Genomic DNA, 19,113 nt, shown 5'->3' on the forward strand with positions numbered 1-19,113 from the left:
AGATGGCACGTTCTAATTCCACCCTTACCCAAAATGAGATTTTAAAGTCAATGACTTATTTCCTCTGAACTTCAAGCCTAAAAAGGGACATTTAAATATCCAATTATCAAGGATTATAAGTCAAACACAACTTTCACAATTCTCTGAAAGTTTTCAGATATAAAAAGCAATGTTTAACTTTGAAAAGACTAAGTTCAAGTTTTTTAATGTCCTAATATAAGCAAAGATGTTGAGTTCTGTCATATTACAAGATATGAAAATATAGTAGAGTGTTAAAATTATCCATATTCTGCTACACTACTGTCTTGTAAATCAGAAGCTCAGATCTTAATCATAGATTCATACCTAACACAGCAAGTATATCATTCATATCATACTCAGCAAGTATATCTGCAAAGTAGAAATGATAGTGTCTGAAACTAATAGGGTTAAACAATTTCTTTTGTGAGGCCACTGGCAAAATCTACAGCAGCTGTCTAACTTTGCCTTTAACGATCATAGCAAAAGCTCAAGGAAGTGATCCAATGCAGCACTGGTCTTTAGTAACCAGATCGTTTCTATTTCATTTTCAGCCAAGGGAATGGATAATGAAAACAAAATTATTCCTCAGTCAGTAAGTTGACTTGACAAGCTAATTTTTACCAACCTTTAACTTTATTCACATGTATAGCCATAAGAGCTGTGTCTTTTTGTGTGCAGACAACCTTAATAACTTTTAAATACTGGCTATACAAGATAAAACTTCAAATGGCTATCACTTCTTTAAACCCAGTTATAAAAACTACTGGAAAACTTTTTAGCTATTCAGGAACATACTAAGTTAAAAGAGAAAAGGCTAAGCACTGCTGTAAACTGCTGAGCCAAAGATATTTGATTCTATCAGTAAAGAACATTGCAGAATTATACCGTTTTATATGTGACCTAAAACACCTGTATAATGATTTTCATAAAAGAACCAAACTCAATTCCTTGAGCATTACAATTCTCCACCTAAAACTACATACATTGTTTAAAACAAAAAAGCCCTCTCATTATATATTACCATCCAGTTATTATCAATGCATCTGAGATACCTACTCCTAAATTCTTTTCTACTTAGCCTGTGGAAAAGAGGTATTCCAGACTTCTAACTAATCAGGACTTATAGAGATTTATTAACATTTTAAATAGAAATCCAATATTCTTCATGAGGCAAGTTTCTGAAGAATATGAATAAGGGAAACAAAAAGTAATTAAATCAATGACCCAACAAAGTTACATTATCACTCTGGTTAATAACCACAGGTTCACAGAAGTTCCAAAATAATTTTAAACTAAGTTATGTGAGAATAGGCATGACTGTAACTTTCCTCATTTCAATATTTATGATACATATGTAAATATTTTATTCAAGTAAGTTTGCCTAAAGAGAAATTTTTTTCTAAAGGCTAATTTTAATCCAGTATTTAATTTATAATTCCAATTCTGTTTACTTCCACAAAGGTTTGGGCCAGAGCAATTTTAGCTAAATTTCAGGCTAGTATATATGTATATAACATGCCACAGGTAAGAGATACTGATTATAAACATATCATATATACTTTCTGATGATAAGTAGATCCTGTCAATTTATACCATCTCAAATAGGAGAAATATGGCTTCGACTATTTAATATTCAAAAACTACTACTACATGTTGGTTTCCTAAAGGAGTAAAAATTATTTAAAAACTATGAATTAAAATGCATGCACTCATGGATATTCCTCAACTGACAAATTTACAAATGGCTTACTTGTTTTAAAAAGTAAATACCAAATACTGGGTTAATATGCTTCACTTTTAGAAATTTAAACCATAAATTCTTCAAATAAAATTAAATAAATCAGTTTGCAAGTAATTCATGATGAGAATTCAATAATATAAAACTATCTCTGTATATTCTCTATGGCTGGGGAATTTAACTGGCTATGTTCCATATAATACACTTAGTGGGTCTTGGAGCCCACTGCCTGTAAAATCTCCCATGGAGATTCGAGACCACCCATTGAAAACAGTACAACATTATTGCCTCAAGCAAGAAGCTGGTACATAGGACTGGTTATTCAAGTCTTTTAAATACTATTTTATTGAGGGATTGTGGGAGGGGGGAGGGGGTGAAGGGGGATTCATGAGTGGATGGGGGAGGAAAACTCAGACATAGAAAAAACAGTAATTTCTAAAGCAGAGGTTCCTGTGGTACCCTCCCTCACCCCACCCCCACTTTTAAAACAGCTACATAAACAAAGTAATAAGTGCTCAATTTCAGAGAGAATTACATTATACTCCATTTGAACAGGCTACAAAGTACTTTTATTTGAAAAGCTGCTTCTCCTCTGTTATAAACAATTTTACTCGGCACTAATTTCAGACAAGAGAAGATGGCTAGAGAGTGTGGGAGGTGGAGTTAGGAAAAATTCACTCAGTGTCTTTCAATGCCTTAAATAGTTGATCCAATAAAGATCCTTTAGAGAAAACTTTAAGTCTATTTTTTTTCTCCAAGTAAGCAAATCATACAGGAGGGCTTTTCTTTTCTAGGGTACTGCACCCTGTCTCTTTAAATTCCAGGCCTGCCCCATTTCCCACGCATTCAATGAAAGCCCCACATTTGCTGGCCTCCGGCCCACAATGTCAAGTAGTTCTCTTGCTATTGAATTTCAAGATTATTCTTTTGGATCATTTGCCCTTTAGTTTTAAGCACGCCAAAGCAAAAATAATGTCTTTCTACAATAACATAAAGAAAACTCTGAGGTCTTTACAAGTCTACAAGTAGAGAACACCTTGTCCTTTGGTTCCCCTTTCACTGCAAAATATGCTCCCACTCCATAGGCTCCAAATAAGGGCCATTTGTGCGCTATCTTGGTCTACCATAGCTTTGTCTGTCCTACAACAAAATTTTACGAGTATTTTTATTGAATTTAGTACCAAATCTGAAATCTCTAACAATCTGCAATTTTCAAACCAGGTCTTTGTATTGCTCAAACTCTCAAGTCTTCAACTTGGTCCCGCTTGTATTCAGTTAGAGTAAATTTTAAAACAATTACTTTATTCTAAATCAACTATTTTATTTTCTATAGTTACAGTTACGACATCTATATAAATTAACTAAATAATAAAAATAGCAAGTAAATATTGTGACCTATAGTCATTGTGCCAAAGAGTATATTTTCCTCATTCCTATACATACATACCTTAATCCTGAAGCAAGGATTCCAGGCCATTATGAATCCCACTTAGAATTCTCTCAAAGGGAATAGAAATAGTTAAGCAGAAGTTTATCAACAAAACTAAATCAAGTCCACGGAAAATGATGTTATTCCAAATGCTAGCAAATAGTACTTAGAATGGCAATTTTATTCAAGTAGCTAATAAGAAACACCCAGATCACAAACATCAATTTTTATATTTTACAAACATTCTAAGGTAGAGTTAATCTAACTATAATTTATGGACTTTGTAAAAAGCATCTAATATTAAAGGGGAAACACCCTTATTTTCATCTGACAAATAGCTCTGCTACACATTAGTGTATAGTGCACATTTAACAGGTTTTATTTAAATGTTAAATAGGCAAATGTTTTCTCATAGATTATAAAATCATGGACTTAGATAAATTTTAGAGTGCAGAGAGATCTTCAAGGACAACTAAAATTAACACTCTGATTTTGAAGAAACCTTTTTTTAGTTATGTTTAAGGACTATTTCTATCAATCTATCTGTACTGTAGATAAAACATGAAATTACATTTTAATTTTCACTTGTTAAAACTTCTAGTTATTTTTGTAGCTTACATGTGAAATATTAACAACCATCTTAATACTAAAATAGTTTGCATTTATATAATTATGTATCAATTCTCCATCCAAAAGACCCACGTCTTTCTGTGCCCCAAATGTATGTTTTTTGAATTTATTTTTGGTACTACTTGTTTTGGTGCTTTTTATTTCTTGTAAGTTTAACTTCCAAATTATATACAAAGACCTGCAAACTGGAAATAGGTCTTTTGTTTCCAATTATAGATCCTATGTATTCCTAACATCACCATATATCTAAACATCATCATGAGAGACTTTTCATTTGTAGTATTTTTTTTTTTTTTTTTTGAGACAGAGTCTCGCTTTGTTGCCCGGGCTAGAGTGAGTGCCGTGGCGTCAGCCTAGCTCACAGCAACCTCAAACTCCTGGGCTCCAGTGATCCTTCTGCCTCAGCCTCCCGGGTAGCTGGGACTACAGGCATGCGCCACCATGCCCGGCTAATTTTTTTTATATATATATATCAGTTGGCCAATTAATTTCTTTCTATTTATAGTAGAGACGGGGTCTCGCTCAGGCTGGTTTTGAACTCCTGACCTTGAGCAATCCGCCCGCCTCGGCCTCCCAAGAGCTAGGATTACAGGCGTGAGCCACAGCGCCCGGCCTCATTTGTAGTATTTTTAAAGTCAGATGCAGGCTTTGGGAAAATTTCTAATACTACACATCAAGACAAGCATATTAATTACCAAAATTATACTTATCAGAGCTCCGCAGGAAAAAAAGGCCAAAACCTTTCAAAACATTCCTAAAATATATACTAAAATATATATTCCTGAAATATTAAACATGAGTGTGTTTCTCTTAAAAGACTGTCTTATATGAATAATATACACTTATAAATCAGGTTAATCTCATTACTTTTATAACTTCAACACAGTACTAATTATTAAGAAAGGCAAAAACTTCATCTACATGTTTCTTTTTAAAGCTTACAGTCAACTTATGAATCACCTGTGCATACAGTCACAGTAATATTAAAAGAAAAGATAGCCAGGTGTGGTGGTGCATGCCTGTAGTCCTAGCTATTCAGGAGGCTGAAGTGGGAGTATCCCTTGAGCCAAGGAGTTCGAGGCTGCAGTGAGCCATGACCTCACCACTGTACTCCAGCCTGAGTGACAAAGGGAGACCCTGTCTCTAAAAAGTAAACAAACAAAAATAAAAGGAAAAAAAGCTTAAAAAAAGGAAACAAAAGACTCAAAATGACAAGGTAGCAACCTGTCAGATAATAAATATGAAAATGTTTCTTGGGAAAGAGAATCCTGATCATGTTCCAAATGAAATTACTTTTAGAAAAACTAGAAAGCTTATTGTAAATGTGTCCATACATACATTTAAATATCTAGTTTTACTTTCGCACAATAACATGTCATCCAAAACAGCTTGAAAAATTCAACAAATTTTATTGACAACAATAAGAAGTTCCTCATATCCCACCTCCCAGAGATAACTTCTATTAACTTTTTGCTGTACTATTTCTTTCCCATCTTTTCATTGATGTATTTTTACCTGTCTCATGATTTTTAAAATGTGGGTAAAGATGAACAATTCTGTCCATTCCAATATAAAGAAAATGGACTGAATCAATGATGGTAAAACTAAAAAGGGGCCTTCATAGAAAGACAATCTGTCCAGTAGCATTAACTACAGGCTATTGCATACCCTTCACAACATAAGAAAAATTTACTTGCTGCTGTATTTTAAATGTCTACATTTTGGTGTCATTGTATACATGAAATCCTTGGCTCATGTCAGTCATTTGACAATTCCCTTCATCAAGTTGGAATGCTAACTAGAATGATTTTTTCTTTGACCTAAAAGTTACACAGCCTGTTGCAACTAAAGAAGGGAAGAGTACTTATTAATACTTTTTGAAACAGCTTCAATTCAGCAGTTGATTTACTAGATAGAAAACTCTGTAAGTATATTGAATGATCCAAGGATTTTATATATTTTCTTCTAACCTATTTACATGATGCTATAATGTAAATCCTCAATTATTACTCTATTAATAATACAAACACTAGTAGTCATCTGATAAATGATACTTCTGAAAAGCAACATAAGTGACAAAATTTCAAGGTCTAGCCAATGTTATGCAAAATACAAAAAAAATCAGTTAACATGAAAACCCCAATAATCTAATAGGTATGGGTAAGAGCCGTGTTTGAGGAAGAAGTTTCCAATAAACTCAATCTCTTAAGTTCTTGAAATGAGCCAACCCACAAGTAGTTGATGGTTGATATAAATGGCATCAATATAATCAGAACTTTTGATAACTAAAACTTAATCACCTATTTGGTGGATTACCCATGTTATCATATACTTCCCTGTAACTGCAAAAAGTCTTTTACTCATTTCACTGTCCATTTGTCATAATAAAAAGATAAAATTCCAATGTACTGAGGTTCATGTATCAATATTTCATTTTTAAGAAAAAAATCATTCTCCAAACTACTACACTTATGAAAATTGAGAGATTAAATACAATACTACATCATCTATCGCCTAGCATAACCAATATAGTTGATATTTAATAAACGGTAGGTATTACTTCATTATTATAAAAATACTAGTTCAATGGCAAATGCAGAATTTATCCTTTTTTAAAAAATTGGAGAAAAATAATATTTCAGAACTGGAAAAGCCCACACAGCTTATTCAGTTCAAACACATCCTTTCTACTTCCCAGGCCAGGGCTTTTCCTACCACATCACTAAATACTGCTCCTACCAGTTACTGGAATACATCAGACTCGTATTTTTAAAGCTAAAAGGCTAGTTGTATTTCATGGATTAAGTAGTAAAAAAATGATAGAGCTGGCCAAGTCCTTCAAATTTGTGTCTAGTTTTTTTAAAAAGCATCCAAAGTAGGTGAGGAAAGAATAAGGGGAAAAAAAAACAGAAAAGGGAAAAACTCATTTTTGCCTAAGAAAAGCTAGAACATTCTAGAAAATGCGATTCTCAGTAAACACAATGTTGCCTGCTAAAAATTCAAGTGGTGATTCTGTTTACACAAGGTCAATTATTAATATTAGAGGTACAGAAGAAATGAGTTTCAGAACACTAAGTAATAATTTACAATTTACAGAGTGGAAGATAAAGCCAGGGAATCTAAGGGAATCTAAAACCTTATTCTGACTTGAAATATGTGCCCTCGTTATATTGTTGCCAAAAACTTCCAGAGTCTAGAGGCTACATTCATAAAGATATGGGTAGCATCTTTAGTGATAATATAGGTCCCATCTCTTCTGATGTATATATAACTCCAATGCAACACAGGAGAAACAATAGATACATATACAAAGAGAAGGGAGCACTGGACTGATGGAACCATGTAACACATAACAGTGCTGCTAGGTGCTTCACTGAATGAGGAAAGTGGATTCCTGCCGCTAGTTACTATTTCTGTGCATACATAGGAAAAGTCATACAACAAGCATAAGACAATCCTGAGCTATGTCAACATTTTAAAATAAACTATTCCACTAAAGCAACCAAATCCCAACAGCCCAAACTTTCCATTTTCCACTAAGAATTACTATAAAACAGCTGCTTATACTATGGGAACACAGGAAAAAAATAAAATGATGGAAAAAATGTTATAAAATAGAAGACTGTTTCTTCAATATAAAGAAAGATTTCATTATTCAGCAATGCAAATTAATGAAGTATTTTGGGGAAAAGGTATGGATGATACATGTCACAATGAATCTCGTTTTTAAACATCCAAAGTGTTTTAAATGTTTATTAAAATGAATAGATACTTGGAATAATCAGACAGTATTCTCCTCCCAATACCACCCTTCGGGGGAGGTGGAATGGGCCATAAAAATCTATCTGCAAAAATTAAATGACATCATGTAGACTAAATTTATATCTAAATTTTAAACATTAAGAGGCAAGTAATCTCCCTACTCTCTAAGCCACTGCTATTATTATTAATACTTTAGGAAATTATTAATATATATTTTACTTTTAAAAACCAATATATACACAGGGAGAAATTTGGCCTGGTATTGATGGAAAAGTAACTGATGATTTCTACAGGAAAGGAACAAAGAAAAAAAATCTAGTTTTGACAAAATTAAATATTTTAAAATAGAAAAAATTTGACTCTTAGGATATCAGTCTTCTAATATGGATAATAACTCTAATTAAATTCAACTAATCATCTTTATAATCACATATGAATACTATTTTAATGATAAGCCATGATTTTCTTTAATAAAAAATGACAGTACACGGATTTTATCCAAAAAGTTAATTGTTAACTGCTGCATGCCAACTAAATCACACCCAAATGCTAGCCTTATCTTCTTAGAAATTCAATGATAATAACCTTCCTCAGGCCCTAGCCACTGCAAACTTATCACACTTATTTTACAATGAGTAAGTCATGCAACATTACTACTTACAACAACACTCTGCATCTTTTCATGTAATTGCAATCCTACCATTGGCTGAGGTGGGGGCAAAATAGCAGGAGACAACTATCTCCATGCAGCAACAATTTTTTCTAATGATTTAATCTCAAAGGAAATCTTATTAATCCATAAAATGAATTTGATTTTGTCTGAAAACAGCTACAGAACTTTTCCTAAAGAGCTTCTATGGTCACCACCACTTAGTTATTGCAGAACATTTGTCTGCTAATATAAGTGAATAATTACTCAATGTTTTAAAAGTAAACACTGACCACCATTTATTACTAGTTATCTTTGCTCAGGCAAACTCGTGACTCATTGTGTCTACACGCAAGATCATTCCACATTTCCAGGCTTCTGATTAAAAATAAAATGAGAGGGTAAACAAAGATGAAGACTCTCAAGTGTCCTTTCCAGCTCTAAAAAACACAAGCACATTGAAGGCAGGGACCTCCTCTTCCTCTTATTTACATCTCCCCCAGTCTTTTACTGCATCCTGCAGATAGAAAGCCTTCTAGGTAAGCACATCACCATGGCCATAAATTAATATTCTTAAATAAGACCCTCAACTCAGAGAGGAAAACAAAACAAAATAAAGCAGGTCAACTTGACAAAACTAAAAATTTGCATATGGCAGAAAAATACCATTAAGGCTATATGAAAAAAATGAAGCAAGACATTTTCAACACAAACAACCAAGGATGAATATCCCACAAACAAGAGAAGGGCAAGTACCCCAAGAGTTTTATTTTTTTTTTTAAAGAAAAATGATATAAAAAAGAGAGGAAGGCCGGGCGTGGTGGCTCATGCCTGTAATCCTAGCACTCTGGGAGGCCGAGACAGGTGGATTGCTCCAGGTCAGGAGTTTGAAACCAGCCTGATCAAGAGCGAGACCCCATCTCTACTACAAATAGAAAGAAATTAATTGGCCAACTAATATATATAGAAAAAATTAGCCAGGCATGGTGGCGCATGAGGCTGAGGCAGCAGGATTGCTTGAGCCCAGGAGTTTGAGGTTGCTGTGAGCCAGGCTGACGCCATGGCACTCACTCTAGCCTGGGCAACAAAGTGAGACTCTGTCTCAAAAAAAAAAAAAAAAAAAAAAGAGAGGAAATCCAAATGGTCAATAAACATACATAAAATGCTTAACCCCACTAGGAACCACAAAAATTCAAATGAAAACAAAATGATACCATAGTTCAACTAAATATCAAAAATAAGAAAAATTAAAATAGCCAAAATTGGCAAAAATGTAGAGATAAATGGTACTCATTCCCTAACGGTATAAATGGTCACAGCTACTTCGTAAGAGCAATCTAACAATGTCTAGTACAAATGAAGATGCACATGCTCACATCCCAAGGACTCAAGCTCTAAGCTTATGTCCAAACTCTTGTTCATTTTCACAGGTAACATTCCCAAATATGTTCACTGCACAGAACAGAAAATGACCTCTATATTTCTTAATAGGTAAACAGAAAAGTAAAGTATAGAATATATTCTTATGACTCTTACTAAGGGAATGACTAGGATCTCTACAGATGAAATGGGGATAGGTTCAGAAACATATTGAGTAAGGGGGAAAAAGCAAGATGCAAAATTATTCACTCATGAAAATGACCTGGATTAAGTTGTGGCAATGGTAGCAAAATCTTGTGATTATACTAAAAACCACTGACTTCTGCAATTTAAAAGAATGAATTTTATAGTATGTGAATTATATCTCAATTGAATAAGAAAATGATTTACCCAGTATGATCCACTTCATGTTGATTTTAAGACACAATACGCTATTATCTGTAAGCAATATAAATGTGCAAATGTAGATAAATAGAATGGAAGAAAGGCTTAAGAGTTGGAAGAAAAGGTTGGGAAGCATTTAAAAATGCTAGCTGTATCTATAATAGTTAATTCTCTAAACAAGGAATCAAATATAATAAAATGTAAACATTTGTTCATTCTTGGTAGAGGGGATTTGAATGTTTGTTATATCATTCTTCATATTTTCCTATACTTTTTTTTTTGAGAAGTAAAAAAGGCAGCCATGAACTAAAAAAAGGTATAAAAGGAACATCACACAAGACAAATGGTAAATAAATACATATTCATAAGAAAAGATATGTGGCACCACTAATCAAATAAATGCAAATTAAAATAAGGGTTTTTTTAATGCAGCAGAATGGCAAAGATTGAAAAAAAACTGTTAATTTCCAGTATTGGCAACCATGTGGGGAAATGGGCAGTCTTCTAACCCCTTGGGAAGTATAAAATGGTACAATCTTTTTGGTGGAAACTTTGGTAATACACATCAAAATTTTAAAACTATGTACCTTTTGTCTCAACTACCTCCCTTCTAGAAATTTAACATAAGGAAATTATTATAAAAATGAATGTCAAGGATGTTCATTATAGAATTATTCATAAGTAATTAAAACTGGGAACAATCTAAAGATCCAAATGAAGTATATTAATTCTACATTCAATGTAATATCATAAAATTCAGCAATTTAAAAAGATGATATTCCATAAAGGTAGGAATGTTCATCTGTGCTTTATTCCCAACTCCAAGAATTATGCTAAGCACATAATAGGAGCTCCAAAAACACTTGTGGTATGAACTAATGCTAATACTGATGTGTATGTACATATATATAAAGATGGCTACCACTAACTATGGTTATCTATGAAAATTTCAAGCAACTTCTCTATATTTCTACAATTTGATTTTTCTTTCTTTCTTTCTTTTCTTTTCCTTTTTTTTTTTAAGAGATGAGGTCTCACTATGTTGACCAGGCTAGCCTCAAACTTCTGGGCTCAAGTGATCCTTCCCCCTCAGCCTCCCAAGTAGCTGAGGACTACAGGCATGTACTACCACACCTGTCTTTGGTTTGATTTTTCTACAATGGACACATATTTATAAATTAAGGGGAAAAAAGCTTTCATTTGCATGTAAAAAATGAATACAAGCTTCTTCATAAAACCTATACTCTACAATTGTGCTACATAATTTCCTAATTTCTACAGCATCTCTTCTGAAGACTCAAACCACTAAGAGATGAACAAGAAAAGTTTTACACCGTAGAACTGTAAAAGCTATGTTAAATAAGTAGAGATTATCTATAATAGAAGACTAGAAAAACAGAAAAGGGGCCAAGGTTGGTCCATAGAAGACCCACTGGAAGGAAACTTCAGAGAAAAAGCAAAGTATCTTTAAAGCAAAATTATCAAACCAATTGATACTCCTATCTTGCCTACTTCACAGAGGTAGGTAGTTCTACAGAAGGTTACGTCAAATAATCGACACTTCTGCATAATATTAAACACTTCTGCATAATTCAGATAATATGCCATAGAATGCATAGTGATATTAACTATAAAGTATGTCAAGGCAAACCCAACTTTAGATTATCCTTTTCTGAAAAAAATTGTTAGATAATTGTTCACTAGAATTTAGTGAGGCAAAGACCTTGGCAGATCTACCTCTTCTTTTTTCATTAAATAAGCATTTTGATTAGCAGCAATAATAATGGTTAAAAAAAATCAGCTCCTCTTTATCTGTGCTAGATTGTATGCTGAATACTTTACATGAGCCATTCTCAGAATGTAGTCTGAGGACCTCATGATCTCTAAGACCTTTTTAGGTGATCAGTGAAGTTAAAACTATTTTTATTATATAATATATATATATACATATATATATATATATATGATGTTATTTGCCTCTTTCATTCTCATTCTCTCATGAGTATACAGTGGAGTTTTCCAGAGGCTACATGACATGTGATAACACAACAGACAGAATACAGAAGCAGATAAGCAGATCCACGTGTCTTCTATTAAACCAGACATTTAAGAGATTTACAAAAAAAGAAAAAGTAAATGAAAAAGAAAAAGTAAACAATGCTACTCTTCTAATTTTTCATTTTAGAATATATTTATTTTTCATTAAAATGGTTTTTATATGTAAAATGTAATGCGCACTGAAAATGTCATTTTAATTTCTAGTACAGTAAAATTAATAGATAAAACTTAACATAAAAAAGCTTTTGGTTGTCTTCAATTTTAAGAGTGTAAAGGGGTTTTAAATCCAATAAGTTTGAGAACAGCAGATTTATATTTAATCTTCAACTCATGAGGTAAGTTATATTGTATCATTTCCACAACACAAATGAGAAAATAGATACACAAGTATTTTGCCCCAAATCACACAAGGAATCTCTTAAAACAGCATTTGAATACAAGTCTGTAATTCCTAACCCTAACTCCTCCTCAACCTAAGCAATTATATCTACCCAAGATAGTTAAAGATCATTTTTAGATAGCTACATGCTAATCCCTGTTTAAAAGACAATATTCTGTATTGGTTCTCTATTCTTTGTCTTTCCATTTTAAAAGGTAATGTGTGCTCACTGTAATACTATATATGTAAAAAGCATACATATAAAACATATAAAACTTTTTTCTTAAATCAAACACTGCAAAAAATCATCTCACATCACCACCAATGCCATGAGTAGCCACTAAAGAAAACTACTGGTAAGAATTTGGTGCCCACTAATCTTAAATTTATTTATTTATACACATACGCATACACACACACTCACTTTTTATCTGTATAAGCACATTTTATAAATGGGATCACATTAATTTAGCACTTATTTCATTTAATACTTCTTGAAGATCCTCCTGCATCTACAAGTAGATTAACCTCATGTTATAGATTATCATCATTTAATTTATCCAATTAAGGTCACCTATATGGCTTGCTTCCAAACTTTTGCTATTACAAGAACAATCATAAGAAATATGCTGTATCTTTGTGTATTTGTGAAATCACATCCGTCAGAAAATTCCTAGAAGTAAATTTCCTGGGTTAAGGGGTATAAACACTAAAAATCTTAATAGATTTTGCCAAAGGCCTTCCAAAATGCCCAACTTACATTCTCACCTACAGCATATGAGATTCCCTTCAACAATTCAGCTTTTAAAGTGCCTTGGAAAATTATACTTTATGTTGCTTCAAAATGCCAACTAGTAAAACTGTTCTCACTGGTGATCTTAATTCCATACAGAACCCTACACAAATAATACTCACAGAATGTTATCAGAATAGTCTCACTCATCTTCTTTCTTTACACCTTTTAAATGCCTTCAAAGAGCAGGTGTATACAGGTAAATACACCAGGTGTATACAGTATGTTCAACAAGTAAACCCTCAAATATTAGATACCTTGATAAAAAGTTATCCAAACTACTTCAGAAGACCATTTAACACAAATCAGAACTATGCAGTAAAGCCGGGATCAAACACTTAAAGAAAAGTTGTAGGAGTAGATTTATTAAGCTTTATCTGCCTACTCAAAGAACAAAGGCTACAAATAAAAAGCTATCAAATCATGCCAGTGGCCAAATTAGCTTACATAAAATAATAAGCAACAGATTTCATATCATAAATGTCAGTAGAACAGATTGCAATAGTAAGGATGGCTGTAATTGGAAAGAAAGTTCACTCAAATTCACATCACACTGAAAATGAAAACATTAATATTTTAAATGAAATGTTTTGAATGTGACTATTCATTTCAGTCATATCAAACTAACATAAATCTTTGGTACTAATAAATACGATATGGTCTTTTTTTGCAAGTAGATAGTTTTAAAATGTTTCGTACGCTGACCTGCCTATTCTATAATTGCTAATGGATATTCCAGGCCTCACTATTTCATCACAATTTCTTTTCTAGGATTTTGTGCCAGTAGTTTTAAATTGAAGGTCTCCCACAGATCTTTATGACATAGTAAAGCCTCATTAATTCATATCCAATTAGCTCAATTCTGAAATAGTATATGTAAGTCTCATTAGGCAACAAGTTAAAAATACTATATTTTTTCCTTCACGTTCTCATATTACTGTGAAGTAAAGGAAATCAACCTGAAAATCAATTCACTTTTCCAAACCAAAGATTTGTGAAACTAAGGACTCATCCATCTTTACGGGTGAGCAGTTCATCCACAGTTCTAAGGTTCATCTCTGTTTATCAACTATTGTATATAGTGAAAGTGATTTAACTTGTCACTATCAATAACCATTTATAGCTTAATTTAGAGTATGAGCATTTCTTTTAAATATCTTGTAACTCAGATTTTTCACAAATTCATTTTTGTAGTTTCTCCCATTTCCAATTAGCAAAATTTTACCCTATCACTTATAGACTTACAATATAGCAAACATAGCACCTTAAAAAGGTACAGGAAGTAGATTTATAAATGCTTGGCATTCTTATTCTGTATTTATTCTTATCATTTTGAAAGACTTTATAAGCCAACAAATAAGTCCAAGGATTAAGTGGCATATTTGGTATTGCTTGAACTTACAACTACTCCCAGTGAATAGAGAAGCCTTCCCTTGCAATCTGAATCATGTGTAATTACAGTATGACAAGGTCTCTCCTGGGCGATGTAAGCTGGCATTTTTCCCAGGACTTGTCACATCATGGGAAGCACACATACAAATAAAAATCCAAAAATAAACATTTTAAAACAATGGCTTGAAGACTGCATAAAGAAACTCCACAGTTGAGTAGAAAAACTGAGGAGTCCAACCAACAAACAGACATCTCTCAGAGACATCTCAAAAGGCATCACTGTTACCAAGCAGCTTACCACGCCTAGCGACAACTCCAGGTGTGAGCTATGTGGGCAGCACCCTTGCATTCCCTAGGGCAGGACAGAAAATCATTAAGTATAGGAAATAAAGGGTAACGTCACGGCACAGATCCACTGAAGCAGAGAAACGGTGGTAAAATAAAGAGGTTGATCATCTTTAATGTCATAATGCCAATTTGTCAACTGTCAAGGTGTATAAACAAAGTTACCTTAAGAGCTACATCTTCTGCCAACTGACTTAATTTTCCTAATACAATAAATATTGCTTTTTCAAAATGCATTTCACCTTGAAGTGACTATAAGTCAAGTAGTAGTAATAGTGTATACCAAGGATCTTAGAAGGTGGTTTCTTTTGTTTAAATTCCCTCTGCTCTACAGACACATGGAAAGGGGGAGACATATTCCAAGAAACATCACACCAAGCTCATATAGTGACAGAAACTTGACAATATTCATTCTTATCATGGTTTAGAGGAAATATAAAATATTATCTCTATGTTTTAACATAAAATGCTAACAACAAATTCTAAATATTATTTCCTTATAGACCATGTACATTCCTAGCCATCTATTAGAAGCTGGATTCATTTATTAGCCACCCAACAAAGCAAATTCACTGTTCAAGTTTTCAAGAGAAGCTATAAACCAAACCACTAAAGGCAAAAAATACAATCGTACTTCCCATTATATAAGGTTTGGAAACAAAAATAAGCACCAACACAAACCTCTACCACCTCTAAGGCACACAGCATTTCTCCTTTCTTTATTCAGTCCCTTGAATGTTCAATAATTTCCACATTGCTCTAAGCAGAATGGATTTATTATGATGTTACTCCAAGAAACTGCAGGAGTTCTAGATGCCAATAAAGATTACGGATCAAATGGAAGATAACTACTAACCATTGTGTCGACTTAGATAAATAAACCTGCTCACAAACAAAGCACCTTATTGTATTTGTACTGTTACCTCCACTAATCCAACTAAAACAACCAGACAGTAGCTTTCCAGAGACTGAAGGGAATAGAAACTGGGATTTCTCAAACCCCCTTTAAATTTCTTTTAAAATGACACCCCGTTTCTTTTGTCCAGAACTGTCCTGCCCTTAATGGAAAACGTTTGGGACGCAAAGGCTCAGCAGGATTATGCAAACTAGACTCCAAGGCTAAGAACCAAGGTGGGGAAGGACTGCAGCAAAAGGCAACATCGTTCCTCTGAAACTTAGCTTCGACCTTTGCAGGAACCCTCTCTCCCTGCAGATCACATCCGGCAGACGCTTCACTACGTTGCTCAAAATCAAAGGAGCAGTCAAACACTCTGGGAGCGACTGAGAGAAGAATGAGTAAGCCCCCCAACTAAACATAAAATCCAGAGTGGCGTGGGGTGTGGCGGTGCCTAACCCACAAAATGAAAAGTCTATGGCAACTGGCACCCAATGTCTCATCCAACAGAGAGGAAAGCAGAGAAGATCTTAAAGAAAACCCACTTCTCCAGGCGGCACAATAACTACATCCAATGCATTCTTTGCTAATAATACAGGTAAATATCCATTTCTCTAGGAAAAAAAGCGCAAAGTGTTTATTCCCTCTAGCCCCACTCTCCACACGTCCAAACCCAACAACTAATTGCACCTTCCCCACAGAACCCGCGGCTAGCCCCAGAGGACCGGTGAGGGCTGGCTAGGGATGAATAAACACTCGACACCTGACGGTCCTTTCTCTGCGGCGACTTTCACGAAAGCGAAGTCGCGCGCGCGCGGGCGGCAGCTGGGACCTGGCCGGCGCCGCGCCGCGCACCCGGATCCCGAGGCTACGCCGGCGAGCGCGGCGCGGGGGGCGGGGAGCGGGGCAGGGGGACCGCCCGGGCCAAGCGATTGTTTCCTCGCTCAGCAAAGACATTTTTTATCAAGCCCCTTTTGTATTCGAGCCCTACCTCTTTTTGGCCTAGGAAAGCTTTCGTGCAAGTGGAAGACGACTTTCTCCACAAAGTGCTGTATGTTACTGTGCTCCGGGCCGCGCACGAACACCATCCAGTCGTGGGTGAAGCCCTCCACGGTGGGTTTTTTCCTCACCTGGGCGCGGTGCCCCAGCTCCAGCTTCACCTGTACGGCACACTGCGGGCAGGGGGAGGAGAGACAGCCGTGAACAACAGGAAGGCGACGGTTCGGCACCGAACATTGCGCCTGACATTTTTTTTCCTCCTTCTTGAAACGCACATAAAAGGAAACGGCGGTGCCCTCTGCATCCACGTTTCACGCGCGTGGGCGCGCACACCCCACACCCCAGATATACCCCGCCCGGCCGGCCGGCCGGGCCCTAGGCGCCCCGGGCCCCGCATCCACACCGGACCGGATTGTAACGGAATGTTACCCCCAGTCGGATAGGGGGTCGGGGGAAGAGGGAGAGCACACTCAGCCACGACAAGCACGACAACAAATGCGTTGGAAACAAATTAGAAGACAATTAGGAGGCGATGCCGGGGCGGTTTCCCAGCGTGGAAGGGGAGGTGGCTGGGACCCCGGGGGACGGAAGGGTTTCTGGCGAGCCCCCTCCCCGAAAGTACCGCGGCGACAGGCACACGCCGAGGAAGTCTTTGTGTACGTGTGTGTGTGCGTGCGTGTGGAGCGCTGTGCCAGGCGGAATGGAAACTACAGGCAGCCTCCGCTGATGGGCACAAACTCCCGTGCTCTTGCCACGGGGTTCGTGCACAACAAAAATGAGACGTCGTCACACACACAAACACACACGCCCGCAGGAAAACACGCCGAGGCATCCATAACTTAAAGCACCCCGCACCCCCCCGGCGAAAAGCCCCACGCGATCTGCGAGGCCAGCCGAACAGAGCCCCCGCAACACACTTCCAAGAGCCAAAGTGGCCCCGAAGTACCTCCCACCTCCCCCCAAGAAATGAAATTCAGAACGGCAGGGCGGCGGGCGGACAGCCGCCGAGCCCGGGCTAGCGCAAAGCCCGGCGCTGGGGCAAAGTTGCGTGCGGCCCCGCCGCTGTCAGCCCGCACACTCGGGCTCACACACGCGCGCCGCGGAGAACGCACCATCGTCGCGGCCGCGGCGCCTTGCGGAGGTGCGGCCGCCGAGGCTGCTCGCCGCGTCCCCGGACTGTGCCCGCAGCTCCCGGCGGCGGCGGCGGCTGAAATATGGCTGAGTTATTATTCGCCTCCTTCCAGCGTGTGTGAGTGTGTGTGTGAGTGCGCGCGTGTGAGCGAGAGCGAGTGTGCGAGTGCGCTTCTTGTGATTGCAAAGAGGCGAGGAGGGAGGGAGGCGCGGGGGGTGGAGGGGCGAGTGTGAGTGTGTGTGAGTGTGTCTGTGTGTGTGCGCGCGCGCCGGGGGGGTGGGGGCGGCGGGAGGAGGGGAGCGGAGGCTGAGGGAGAGGCAGCAGCTCCCTGCAAGCCGAACCAACCTTTCTCTAATTGGAACCGCGGAGCGCTGGCGCTGTCTGGGCTGCGGCGGCGCAGGGCGAGGAAGGGAAGGGGGGGAGGTCTTTTATTATTATTTTTGCATGTACTTACCGAGCTAGCCATGCCTGGGGGCCCGGAGGTTTGCTGGGGTGTTGTGTGGTACCCCCCTCCCCCGCCCCCCCTCAGCTGTAATTCATGAAGAAGCTGCTATGAATGAGAGCGCGCCCAGGAGCGGGGGGTAGATGGCGGACATTCTCTGCCTTTTTACCCCCGCGCTCGCTTGCTCGCTCGCTCGCTTATTAAACTCAGCCCCAAAAGCAAAAGCAGCAGCAGCAGCAGCAGCTCCGAGGCCGGAGGATGATTCCGGAGCATGCGCCGTGGCGCCTGACACCCGGGCTCCGAGCCTCTCGGGGCGGAGGGAGGGCTCGCGGGCGGGGCGGAGCGCGCGGGGAGGCCGAGCGAGCGAGCCAGGGGGAGCTCGAAAGAGCCAATCACCGGCCACCTCCCGAAACCCCGGCTGCCCGCTGCGCCACACTGGAACGCCTCGCTTAAAGTAACAGGTTCCTGCTGGGGGGTGGGAGGGAGGGGGCGCTGGAGTAGGGACAGCGGCCAGCTGGGGAACCACCCCATCCCCTGTGTAAACTCCGTTCGCCCTACAATAAAAAACGGATTAAAACTGCTGGAATGTGGCCACTGTCTAGAGCCCCCAGCAGCCGGAGAAGGGGTGTTAAATCAAGTCTTTGGCGTTAGTTAGCACGCACAGGGAGGGGGGGCTTTCTTTTAC

General features: G+C 37.6%; 1 protein-coding gene across 2 annotated transcripts in view; it reads right to left on the reverse strand.

Moving 5' to 3' along the window:
• Positions 1-18,708, reverse strand: part of MLLT3 (MLLT3 super elongation complex subunit) — a 254,723-nt gene extending 236,015 nt beyond the window's left edge. Inside the window, exons 1-2 of one of the 2 annotated variants that reach the window (XM_012769768.3) lie at positions 18,441-18,708; positions 16,847-17,027 (exon numbers count right to left, since the gene is read on the reverse strand). In XM_012769768.3, coding sequence (XP_012625222.2) covers positions 16,847-17,027; positions 18,441-18,452 — 193 coding nt within the window. In that variant the 5' untranslated portion in view covers positions 18,453-18,708. Of the gene's footprint in view, positions 1-16,846; positions 17,028-17,966; positions 18,185-18,440 lie in introns of those variants that run through there. The other variant, XM_012769769.3, reaches the window with a different exon arrangement.
• Between the last annotated feature and the right edge of the window lie 405 nt (positions 18,709-19,113).

This window comes from Microcebus murinus, chromosome 12, assembly GCF_040939455.1.
Source record: "Microcebus murinus isolate Inina chromosome 12, M.murinus_Inina_mat1.0, whole genome shotgun sequence".
Taxonomy (NCBI): domain Eukaryota; kingdom Metazoa; phylum Chordata; class Mammalia; order Primates; family Cheirogaleidae; genus Microcebus; species Microcebus murinus.